Source organism: Elephantulus edwardii, unplaced genomic scaffold, assembly GCF_000299155.1.
Source record: "Elephantulus edwardii isolate Elephantulus edwardi_28Jun2011 unplaced genomic scaffold, EleEdw1.0 scaffold00100, whole genome shotgun sequence".
Classification (NCBI taxonomy): Eukaryota; Metazoa; Chordata; class Mammalia; order Macroscelidea; family Macroscelididae; genus Elephantulus; species Elephantulus edwardii.
In genome coordinates this window covers 1530470-1542792 of record NW_006399850.1, presented here as the reverse complement: position 1 = coordinate 1542792, position 12323 = coordinate 1530470, and the positions used below count along the sequence as shown (strand labels likewise).

General features: G+C 36.8%; 1 protein-coding gene across 5 annotated transcripts in view; it reads left to right on the top strand.

The window, feature by feature from the left end:
* RALGAPA1 (Ral GTPase activating protein, alpha subunit 1 (catalytic)) overlaps window positions 1–12323 on the top strand; it is a 391173-nt gene that overhangs the window by 90392 nt on the left and 288458 nt on the right. For all 5 annotated transcript variants that reach the window (XM_006891556.1, XM_006891558.1, XM_006891557.1 and 2 more), the window contains exons 9-10: window positions 223–431; window positions 3190–3429. In XM_006891556.1, the coding sequence (XP_006891618.1) occupies window positions 223–431; window positions 3190–3429 (449 nt within the window). The remainder of the gene's footprint in view (window positions 1–222; window positions 432–3189; window positions 3430–12323) is intronic.

Sequence of the window (12323 nt, the reverse complement as noted above, 5' to 3'; positions counted from 1 at the left end):
TCCCAGTCTGTGGCTTCCCTTTTTACCCTGTTGGAGAAGTTTTTGGATGTGCATAGGGGTTTGATTCTTAGAAGGTCCCATTCATCTATTTTATCTTCTTCTGGTTGTAGATTAAGAGCTACTTTTAAACTGCACTCTCCTCATTACAATATTTTTTCGAATGTGTAAAAACATAGATTTATTTCCCTATGCATAATTCCTTTCTAACTTTATTTTAAATAGATATCCCACAGATGCGACCAAAGCCATATTATGTAATGGTAAAAAAAGATGCTGAAACCAATGAAGCAATCTATTGTACAAAGGAGCCTTTCATTAAGGCTCGTGTTATTGTCATTCGTTGGCTGGTTTCTTTCTGGCTTGAGCCAAAGCCACATATGGGACCTCATATTCCTGGGATGGAAGGTGAAGTCTTGCCAAAGAATATTCAGGTAATATACTCATAGGGCAAGCTTATTGAATCTAGAAATGGTTTTAGTATTTAACCAATTGTTTTCAGTTGCTTTAAGTCTAGAACATGTTTATAATAAATAATAATATTTTATTTGCATAAATTAATATTTAACACTTACTGTATAGTCAGTACTTTAAAAATTATTTCTTATCCATTTTTAGATTTCTTACTGTTTCCAGAATACAGTTTTATAGTCTTCTCTTAATATCTCCTTTTATTGATACGACACTAAAGTTAGAAATAGGGTATAAAATTACATTGCTATGCCTTACAAGAGAAAATATCTCAAAATTGTGTATTAAAAGTGTCTTTTTCCTCCCACTTTTCTTCATTTTGCATTATTCTGAACTTTTCTTTATTAATGTACATTATTACTATATTTTTGTCTTTCCTCAGAGTTCCTCATTTTGTTTATAAAATTTATGCTGTGCATTTTTAGTATTCCAGATCTTTTTAGTTGACTGTTTGATTTACTAGTTTCGTATAAGCACAGTCACCTGTTCTGGGATTCCCATTCTCCTCAAGGTTAATGACAGATTGTTATAATTTGCACAGTCAATTGGCTTTGCATAGTCAATGAAACACAGATAGACATCCCTCTGGTACTCTTTGCTTTCTACCAGGATCCATCTGACATTGGTGATAATGTCTCTAGTACCACGGCCTCATCTAAACCCAACTTGAACAGTTGATTGTGCTTATGTGAAACCTATGCTTGGACCAGGAAGCAGTTCTCAGAACAGAGCAGGGAAACACTGTATGGTTCAAAATCAGGAAGGGAGTGTGTCAGAGATGCATCCTGTCTCCACACTTTTTCAGTCTATATGCAAAACATCATTTGGGAGGCTGGGCTTATGAGGAAGAATATGACATCAGGAATGGAAGAAGAAGACTTAACAGCCTACATTATGCAGATAACACAACCTTGCTTACTGAAACTGAAGATGGTCTGAAGCACTTGCTGCAGAAGGTCAAGGCCTATAGTATTCAATATGGATTGAAGCTCAACATCAAGAGGACAAAGATTCTCACCACTGGGCCAATTGGCAGCACCATGATGGATGGAGAAGAGATTGAGGTTGTTAACAGTTGTAGTTTGCTCGGCTCCACAATCAACACTCTTGGTACCAGCAGTCAGAAAATCAAAACAAATTGGATTTGGTAAATCTGCTGTCAGGGACTTCTCCAGAGTTCCAAGAGCAACAATGTCAGTTTAGAGATGAAGGTGCACCAGTCCAGGCCATGGTTTTCACAGTTATTTTCTATGCATCAGCGAGCTGAACAGTGACTAGAGATGACAGAAGAATTGATGCTTTTCATTTGTGATTCTGAAAGAGTCTTGAACATACCTTGGACTGCACAGAAAACACATTAGGTTGTCTTGGCGAGGTAAAACCAAGTTTCTCCTTGAATGCTAGGGTTTTCAAGCTCTGTCTAACATGCTTTGTTCACGTGGCTAGGAAAGACTGGTGCTTGGAGAAGGACATCAGGTGCTGAAGGCTGGAGGGACAGCACAGGAAAGGAAGACCCTGGATGAGAAGGATTGATACAGTAACTAGGGCAATGGGGTAGGTGTGTTAGAGTCAGTGAGTCTCAGGAGAGGGCAGGCAACTCAATGACACATAACCACAACAACAACATTTGATATACTGTTGTTGTGTGCCATAGTGTAAGAATTGACCCATTGCTGACCCTCCAGTGGGTTTTTAGAGAGAGTATATCACACAGGAAAGTGCCCATTGTTTAACTGCTGAACATCTGGTGGGTTTAATCTGTGTACTTTTGGGATTGCAGCACAGCTTCTTACTACTAGCGTTCAGAAAATTTTATTTTTTTTCTTCCAGTTTTCTGTAGCAAACTACATGCTATAATACCCCCAAAACAAATGTTTGAAGCTCTCTTTATTAGTAAATGCAGACAGTCCCAAGCAGAGTTCTTTTTCGGATACCAGAATCTGACGGATCTAATATCATAGACTTAGAAGGAAGACACACGAGAGCATTTACTTGAAATCTAAATTTTATAAATAATCGATAAAGACCAATAATTGAATAACTTAGAAGGATGTTGTCTACCCTACCACAATGTCTTGGTGTTGCCAAACTACTTTTCAGTCTTAGTGAAAGGTTTTTTCACTTTTCTGATACTTTAAAATAGTTTCTTTTTTTCTGTGATAATTTCGTATGGTTCATTTGTTTGTATGCTTAAAATGATTTTATTTAACATAGTTTTAGTCTAGCTTATTTATGTGTTAAAATAAGGATGATTTTTAAACAGTAAGGATTTATTTTAGGTAAATGGTCCAGTACCACACTACATATTTTTAGAGTTGAAACATTTCCATTTGCATTATTTTTTCACTAACTTTAATTCCTAACTTGTTTATACTCCAGATGTACTGAAAAAGTCTCACTATAGATGTTGTTTTAATAGGTGCTGTCAAGTTGACCACGACCTATAGTGATCCAATGAATAGCAGATCTGTACCCTACCCTGTTATGAAGTGATTACTTGTATACTTTTTGGAGATCTTTTGAATTTCTTTAGATTTTTAATAATTTGCATTGTTACTGAATGTTAAGAATGGATTCTAAAGAAACTGCCTGAGTTTTAAACAGTATTATGCATTATTTATAAAAACCTTTGGATTCTAACAGTAATTGTTATTAAACAACAAAATGTCTAGTTAAGTGATTAAAATATTCTTATCTTTTTTAAAAAACCTTTGGTTTTAGAGAGCAGCTGCTAGTTTGGTATCCAGAGAAGAAAACAGAAACGATAATGCTGATAAAGCAGACAGAACTACAGAGCCAGAACAATCTCATTCCAACACAAGTACTCTCACGGAGCGAGAACCTAGTTCATCTAGTCTCTGCAGCATTGATGAAGAACATCTCACAGACATTGAAATCGTTCGAAGAGTCTTTTCTTCCAAAAGAAGTAATGTAAACTTTGTCACGGAGATATTTCGTCAGGTAAAATACTTCTTAATATTTTTGATTGCTTTATTAATTCCTTAAAGTTTTCTGTTACACATTATAATCTTGATGATTTAATTTTAATGTAAACTTTCTCACATTTGTATAAGTTTAGAGCAAGTTTTAAAAATTTCTTTTAAAAATTGTATTTATTATTATAGTCTTTGTCCTACTAAAGATTAAACTAGTATTAGATAAATTTAAAAAATGCATTTATTGTTGTTGAATGTATACACAGCAGAATATACCAATTCAACAGTTTCTTCTAAGTGTACCATTCAATTAGTTATATATTTTTTTAATTCTTTTTTAATTGTTTTTGTGTGTGTACTATTAAATCGAATCTGACTGGCATAGGAAGAGGTTGTCCCTCCTCCAGCAGAGCATTTAGTGGATTTGAACTGCATACCTGTGGGATTGCACGTTTAGTTATATTTATTATGTTCTTTGAGTTTTGTAACCAGTCTTACTCTTTTCTGTTATTCCTTCACTTGTTTATTATTGCTGATTGTCGTCGAGTCGAGGTCGACTCATAGCAACTCTATGAACAAAAGACCTAATGCCTTTCCACATCTATCTTTGTTTCTCCAAGTTTATAGAGTTTCCAGAGGCATGTGGTTTAGCAAGTGGTTGCCACTCCTGTTTCCCAACCTGTTTTACAACTGGGAGCTCCACTCAACACTACCCACAATGGGAAATCATTCTAGTATTTGAGGTTCAGCGTCATAGCAAACCTAGGTTACCTCATATAGCACACTGACAAAGAGAGATGTCAGTGACTGGGGTAATTGGGATGGGTGTATCGGAGACGGTGCAATTGGCACAGGACAGAGCAGAGTTATGAGTTCTAGTCAACTAAAAATGCATCACCACAGGACAGAGCAGAGTTTAGGGCTGTTGTACATAGGGTCGCTATGAGTCGCAAGCTACTCGACCGCACATAACAACAACAACAACAACATAACTCATAACAACTCTATGAACAATAGATCTGAGTCATGCCTTATCTTGTGACAACCTCACAATCTCTAATATACTCAGGCCCATTGTTATAGTCATTGTGTCATTCCATCTTGTTGAGGGTCTTCCTCTCTTTTGCTGACCCTTTACCTTTCCAAACATAATGTCCTTTTCCAGGGACTAGCTCCTCCTAACAGCCATGTCCAAAGTATGTGAAACAAAGTTTCTCCATCTTTGCCTCTAAGGAACAGCCTTGTTAACTTACTCCTTCTCCAAGACATACCTGTTCTTTTGGCAGTCCATGAAATCTTTGGTACTCTTCTCCAGCAGCACAACTCAAAGGCATTTTTTCTTATTCTGTCATCTTTTGTCATTATCCAACTTTTAGATGTGTAACAAGTAATTGAAAAGAACATGCTTTGATCATGGCTTAGTCTTTAAACTGACATCGTTGCTCTTTGGTGCTTTGGAGAGGTCCCTGAATGCTTTTCCAGCAATATGATACATCTTTTGATCTCTTAACTGCTGGTACTAAGAGTATTGATTGTGGATTCAAGTAAGCTAAAATTGTTGACACTTTCAGTCTTTCCTCCAATTTAGTATGATGTACCTATTGAGCTATTGAAAAGCCAAATTGAGGAATAACAGCTGGAGGCATCCATTAATAAGTGAAATATGAATTTAGGAAAATTGTAAACTGTCAAAATGAAGTAGAACACATAAAGATTGACATTCTAGATATTAGTGAGCTGAGATGCACTGACTTTGGACACTTTGAATCAGTCAACTATATAATATACAATGCCAGAAATGAAAAATTGAGCAAAAATGAATTTGCTTTCATAGTTAAGACCATTTCAAGATCTGCCTTGAAGTAGAATTCTGTAAATGATAGGACACTATTTATATGCATATAAGGAAGACCTGTTAATAAAACTGTCATTCAAATACATGCACCAGCAGCTAAAGCTAAGGATGAGGAAATGAATGATTTATACCAGCTTGTGCAGTCTGAAATTGATTGTCTGTGCAATAAAAATTCATTAATAATAACTTAATTCTTGCCAGAGATGTGTCAATATTATTAGTCTTGTTCTTAGAAGTCTTGGTTGCACAATGCCAGTGCTTGATTGCTTATGAAAAAAAATTGTATTACCATTGTTTTGAGTCTTTTTTTTAAATTGGTTTGTTTTCCAAAATTTGTATACATTGTGTTCCACACTATTCTTTCTTGACATTGTGTTTCATACAATCATTCTCATGCATTATATTTTATAAAATTAATCACCATTGGACATTGTGCCCATCATCTTTTCTCCCCAATCTTTCTCATTTCCTCCTCCTCTCCCTCCACTCACCAAACTCTCCAATCCAACCCTGTGATTTCACCCTACCCATTCTCACGCTTCTGCTCATACCGCTTCCACCCTTGAGTTCCCTACATGTTTTACTAGTTATCCTTCTGTTTTCACAATAATGATATTATGCAGTATTTGTCCTTATGCACTTCTCAGTTTCACCTTATGACTCTTTTCCTACCTCATTACTGTTTAGCTTCCTTTTCCCTCAAATTAGTAGTTTAGAAAATTATAAATTTTCCCCTTAAAATTGGTTTAATTGCATCCCACTGATAGTTAGTGTTTATTTTAATATTTGGTTTTAAATATTTTCTAAGTATCATGAAGATACATTTTCTGATGAGTGAGTTATTTAGAAATATCTTTCTGCTGAGCATTAAGTTTTTCTTGATTTCTTAAAAATATTAAAATAACAACTTTGTATTAATTATTATAAATGTATGACAATTACTTAAGGCCTAGTATGTCTCATCTCTTACAAATTTTCCTGTTGTTGAAATGAATGTATTTTTTAAATAATACATTCAGTAATGCAGTGATCAAACTTATTAACTGTGTTGTACAATCCTCATGAATACTTATATTTCTTACTCTCCATTGTATTCCTGTTACATCATCTAGCCTCACATAGAAACTTGATGAATATTTGTTAAATGAAGCAAGAAATTTAGTAACTATCAAATTCCAGACACTTTGTCAGTACTAGCTGGAAACTAATATATATTGAGGAGCTAAATCATAAGATAATTTGTTATACAGTTGATAAGATATTTTAGGAGGAATAAGATAAAATTATTGTTATTTATAGTGTTATGTGTGAATTTTGCAATTACAAGGGATGATATAATTGTTGCTGTAGTTGTTGTTAAGTGCCGTGGAGTGGAAGATGACTCATAGCAACCCTATGAACAAAAGACCTGAACCTTGTTGTATAACTATCATTGTTTCTCTAAGTTCATAGAGTTTCTAGAGGCATGCTTTTTTTTTTTTAATTTTTATTTTTTTATTTTGTGCGTGTACCATCAAATTGGATCTGACTGGTACAGGAGGAGATTGCCCCTCCTTCTCCAGCAGAGCATCTGGTGGATTTGAACCACATACCTCTGGGATTGCAGTGCAGCTTCTTACCACTAGGCCACCAGAGCTCCCTTTGGAGGCATGCTTTTTAAGAAGTGGATACCACTCCTTCTTCCAAGCTTGCCTTAATCTGGGAGCTCCAACAAAAACTGTCCACTATGGGTAACCATTATGGCATTTGACACATAAGTGTCACAGTGTTTAGCATCACTGCAACCCCAAGGTAACCTCTACACAGCAAATTGACAGACCAGTGCTGTACTACTACTAAGAAGAGTGTTTGTCCCAAATACAATTAAACGTATTGCTAGCTAAATCCAGCAAATCCAATCAGTTTACACCCAGTTGTGATTGAAACAAAAAACAAACAGTACACACCCCAGTCTCAACCAAAATAAGAGAATAAAGTTATAGAACCTACCCACGTCACACATCAGCCCCAAACTGGACACCAATGCCTTTTAAATACAACGCCCTCCACCAGTTCCCCACCAGTTCCAATGGAGAGACCTCCAGCCCACAGCCCATCGCCAGCTAAATCCAGTCAGCTCACACCCAATTGTGAATGAAACAAAAAACCAAACAGTCCACACCCAAGGCTCGGCCAAAACAAGAAAGAAGCCGCCGTATAAAATCCAACTGCTCTACACAGCAGCCATAATATAATGAGATATATATGCCATTTACTTATGCATTGTCATTAAGGGGCTCCTGACTTACAGCTAACCCTCCATTGGGTTTCCAAGGTTGTAAGTTGCACTTGAGACTACCCTTCTTACTCCCAATGAGTGGCATTTGGATTCAAACTTTCAGAGAAGTTTGACCTTCAAGTTAACATTGTAACTGTTTATGGACTATATGATCAGAGCTCTAGCTTTTTATAAATTATCTTATGTAATGAACATAAATGCATTCTAAAATTGCTATTGAGTTGATACTGAATCCTATCAACTCTCCATATTTCCAAGGCTGTGAATTTAAATTTATGGAAGAAGACTGCCAATGGATTTTTGCCTGTGAGTCATAGAGAGAGCTCTGTTGGCCTAGTGGATAGAAAGTTATGCTACCAAGCCAAAGGTGGGTGATTTTAATTTGCTGCCCTCAGGCCTGGTTTTAATTATTTTTGGTTAAACATTCTTCTAAGTGGTATAGCACTTGTCTGTCCATTTGCTGTGCAGAGGTAACTCATGGTTGCTGTGAAGCTAAACACTGTGACACTGATGTGTCAAATGTGATAATGGTTATCCATGGTAGCCAGTGTTTGGTGGAGCTCCCAGATTAAAACAGTATTGGAAGCAGGAGTGGCATCCACTTCTAAACAGCATGCCTCCAAAATAGGTTGCCTCTGGAAACTCTGTGAACTTAGAGAAATGATGAAAGTGGTCGTTCATAGGGTTGCTATGAATTGTCTACGACTCAATGACACGCAATAACTACAGCAACAACCATTTTAACTGTATATCTTACCAAGCCCCAATTCACAAGACCAAACTATGTTTCTGTGAGTCTGGAACAGCGAATTTTACTCCTTTTGACCCCAAATGATTGGAAAGCTGAAAATGGAACATGGAGGAACAAGGCCATGAGTGTCTTTCTGAAAGGACCATAGGGAATGGCCCCACACTACCCCAGAACAGAAAGCACATAAAGATCCTATAGCTCAACCCCATTGTGCCTTTAGAGCCACAGCAGTAGTAAGAGGTTCATTTATTCGTTGTTGACTCATAGTTGTGGGATGAACAGTGGGATTTATTAGAGAAGTAAATTAGAGAGTAGGAGAGGCAAAGAATATATCACAATTTAAGTTCTGGTTTTAGCTCAACAGTTCCAGGTTAGTTATTCTTCAGTTAGTTCAGACTCCTGTTTTGGTTCAGCAGGCAGCTTTTCCTTCCATCATCAAAGGCAAAAACTGCAAAACCTTTAACTGTGGGCACCACAAATGCAAGAAGCTTCAGGTCACATCTTGCCACAGCAGCACCGTAGTTTCTCCTCCACCATCATCAGTGTCTTGTTCTCAACTCAGTTCTTGCCCACTACAAGTCTAGCCACTCAGTGTGGGAAGCATTTTTCTATTATCCTAATCCCACAGCTCTTGATGATTTTCAAGACCTGTCTTGCATTTAAGGTACCTGGAGACCAGAAGGGGATAAGGTAAAAGCCAACTTGTAGGCTAACACACAGGCTTCCCTTCTTACTCCCAAAGATTGGCTCTTGGATTCAAACTCCAGGGAAGTTTGACCTTTGTGTTAACATTGCAGATGTCTATAGACTATATGATCAGAACTCTAGCTTTTAATACAAATTAGAAAAATAGTATTATATTTATATATATTATTATATATAGTTTTATATAATCAGCATAAATCCATTCTAAAGCAAAAAACTATTGTCATTGAATTGATTCTGAATCCTAGCAACCCTCCATGTTTCTAAGACTATGAATCTATGGAAGAAGACTGTCAGTCTCCTTCTCATATATAGAGTGCCAATAGATTTTGAACTACTGACCTGTTAGTAACAGTGTTATGCCACTGTTGTTGAGTTGAGTACAACTCATAGTGACCCTATGAACAAAAGATTGGAACCCTCTTCTATCCTGCGACATCCTCACACTTCTGCCCATTGCAGCAGTCACCATGTCAATCCACCTGATTGAGGGTCTTCTCCTTCTCTGACCTTCCACCCTTCCTAGCATCATGTCCTTCTCCACAGAAGAGCCCCTCCTAGCAACATGTCCAAAGTATGTGAGGCGAACCCTCATCATTCTTACCTTCAAAGAGCACTCTGGGTGCACTCTCTCCAACACATACCTGTCCATTCTCTTGGCCATCAGGGGATGAAAGCAATACTACTATCTTTATTTTTGAAAACATAGTTATTTTTCCTAAAATATTACATTTGTGGTAACATAATAGATTAGAAGTTCTGAGACTAAAATGTTTGAAAACTACTGCTTTAAGGTGACAAAAAGGAAAAAAATTGCTTGGTCTGATTGCATTTGATTGAGTAATTTTTAAGTAAAATTTTTATTTTATTCTAGTTTACTTACAAAGTTTGTGTATGTTGTTTTTCATGTTGTATCTTTCCCATATGCTTTACCCACTTCTCCCTCGACCCACAAATTGTGGGGCCCTATGATTACTTCCTGCCCATCCTCACCCCTCTGCTTCTACCCTCCCCTGCTTAGATACTCAAACACATTTTAATAGTTATCTTTCTGTTTCTACAATAATGGGCTAACACAGTGTTTGTCCTCATGGAACTGAGTTTGTTCACTTAGCTTAATAGTCTCCAGTCCTTCTCTAGTTAGGTATTGATTTTAAACACGATTGCTCTAGCATGCTGTGTAGTATTCCGTCGTGTGAATGTAACAGAAAGTTACTTGAGCTTTAGTTGGGTGCAGTACCCTGAATCCATCCACAAGATCAAGTTGGCTGACTATATAGTTTAGATGTTCTGCATCTTTGTTAAGTTTCTTTTCACTTGACCTGTCCACTGGTGATAGTAATGTTAAAGTCTCCTACCATTATTGTGGTGCTATTTCCTTCTTCAATTCTGTTACCTATTATTTTATGTATTTTGCATAATGTTAACCAAGGTTATGTCTTCTTGATTTACTGCATAAATATGTGGTGGACAAATGTTGACCAAGGTTATGCCTTCTTGATCGACTATGCCTTTAATCAGTATGTAATGCCTTTCCTTTTATGGAGGCTTTCATTCTGAAATCTAGTTTATCAAGAGATTAGTATTGCCACTCCTGCTTTCTTAAGGTTGCCATTTGTCTGGTATATATTTTTTTTTTGTCTGGTATATTTTTTGAGTCTTTCTCTCCTTTTTTTAGATGTGTCTCTTGTAAGCAGCCTATTGATGGACTTTTGGTTTTTTGTCCATTCTGCTACTCTTTTTCTTTTTATTGGTGCACATTCTGTGATTATTGTCAGGCTGGGTTTTGTCGTTGCCATTTTGCTGTGTTTCCTTTTTTCTTGTTTCTGGTTACGGTGGTCCATTTGTTTTCCTTTGGAGTTGCCATGTGAAGGACTTCAATTAAAATTACTTGTAGTTTCTGCAAAGGATCTAATTTCTCTTTCATATTTGTTGGAAAGCTTTGCTGAGTATAAGTTTCTTGGCTGGCAGTTGTTTTCTTTCCAATTTCTGTATATTCTATCCCATCTTCTAACTCACCATGGTTTCTGCTGAGAAATTCAAACTTAATCTAATTATTTCCCTTTATAGGTGACTCTGTTTTTCTTGTGCTGCTTTAAGCATTCTATCCTTATCTTTTAATCTGGAGAATTTGACTATGATATGTCTCCAAATATTTCTTCTGGTTCTCTCTGGGCTATTTCTTGGTCCTACTCTTTTAGGAGAAGGGTTATTTTATTTTGTCATGGTGACAGTGGCAGAGTGCTGCCTTCTTTATATTATGTGAGAGTCTTCTTAGCATAGTTGTTGAAACTATATAATTTCTCAGGGCATGGCAATGTTTTGTGAAGGACCTGTTTATTGGTGCTCTCCTCTGCGCCTGAGGTCCTGCAAGCTTTGGCCCAAGGCAGGATGACTGTTGCCCTCCAGAAACTTTGACTCCACCCAACTTCTTCCACTTGAGCTTAAGAAATCTCAAGTGACAACAATGTTCAAGGCCAAAGTACCTGTGGTATTGTTGTTTCTGGATAGCAGGGTAGCAGCTGGCAGGTCTGGACTGGTCTAATGCACTGGCATGCTTGTGCCACATAACGGGTCATGCCATTTGAATCTTACAGAATGATATGGTTTGGTTAATAATGGAAGCATATTTAAAAAGAACATCTGAGATAAGCAAGTTTTATTATGGTTTATTCAGTGAAAAAAAAAGAAAAGAGTCTTAGCTAGTAGTAGGCCAAGTCTTAATGGCAAAGCCAATCTTATTATTAAAGAGCATACCAAATTCTTATAAAATGATAGCATTACTTTATTTTTATTGGAAACAGGAGGGGCATCCACTTCCTAAACATTATGCCTCCAGAAACTTTATGAACTTTGATAAATATGATAGTTATAGAGACTTTGGATTTCCATTTATTCATTGTTGCACTTTTCTCCCTGCCCCCCCACCCCCCGCTTCCTCCAGTTCACTCTTCTCTTAGAAAAGTAAGAGAATAATTCTTGCATTATTATACAATCCCTCCCCACAAGTCCACTCCACTGTGTAGCCTTTGTTCTGGACTCCTGTCAAGACAATAATACCTAATCAAATATCCCTTTTAAACATTTCTCTCCTTCATCTGTTTCAATGCAGTAAACATTATTTATCCCATCTTTCTCAGTCTTTCTGCAACCCCTATGTCATTCCTCTTTGTTATAATAGTAATTTCTTCATTTTTTAAAATTAATTTTTATTCAACTACTCATCCACACCAATCTTGACCCCACATTTCTCCTCATAGAGCCCAGCCTTCCGGATAATCTGTTCTCCATATAGGTTGAAAAGGTATGGAGATAGGATGCATCCCTGGC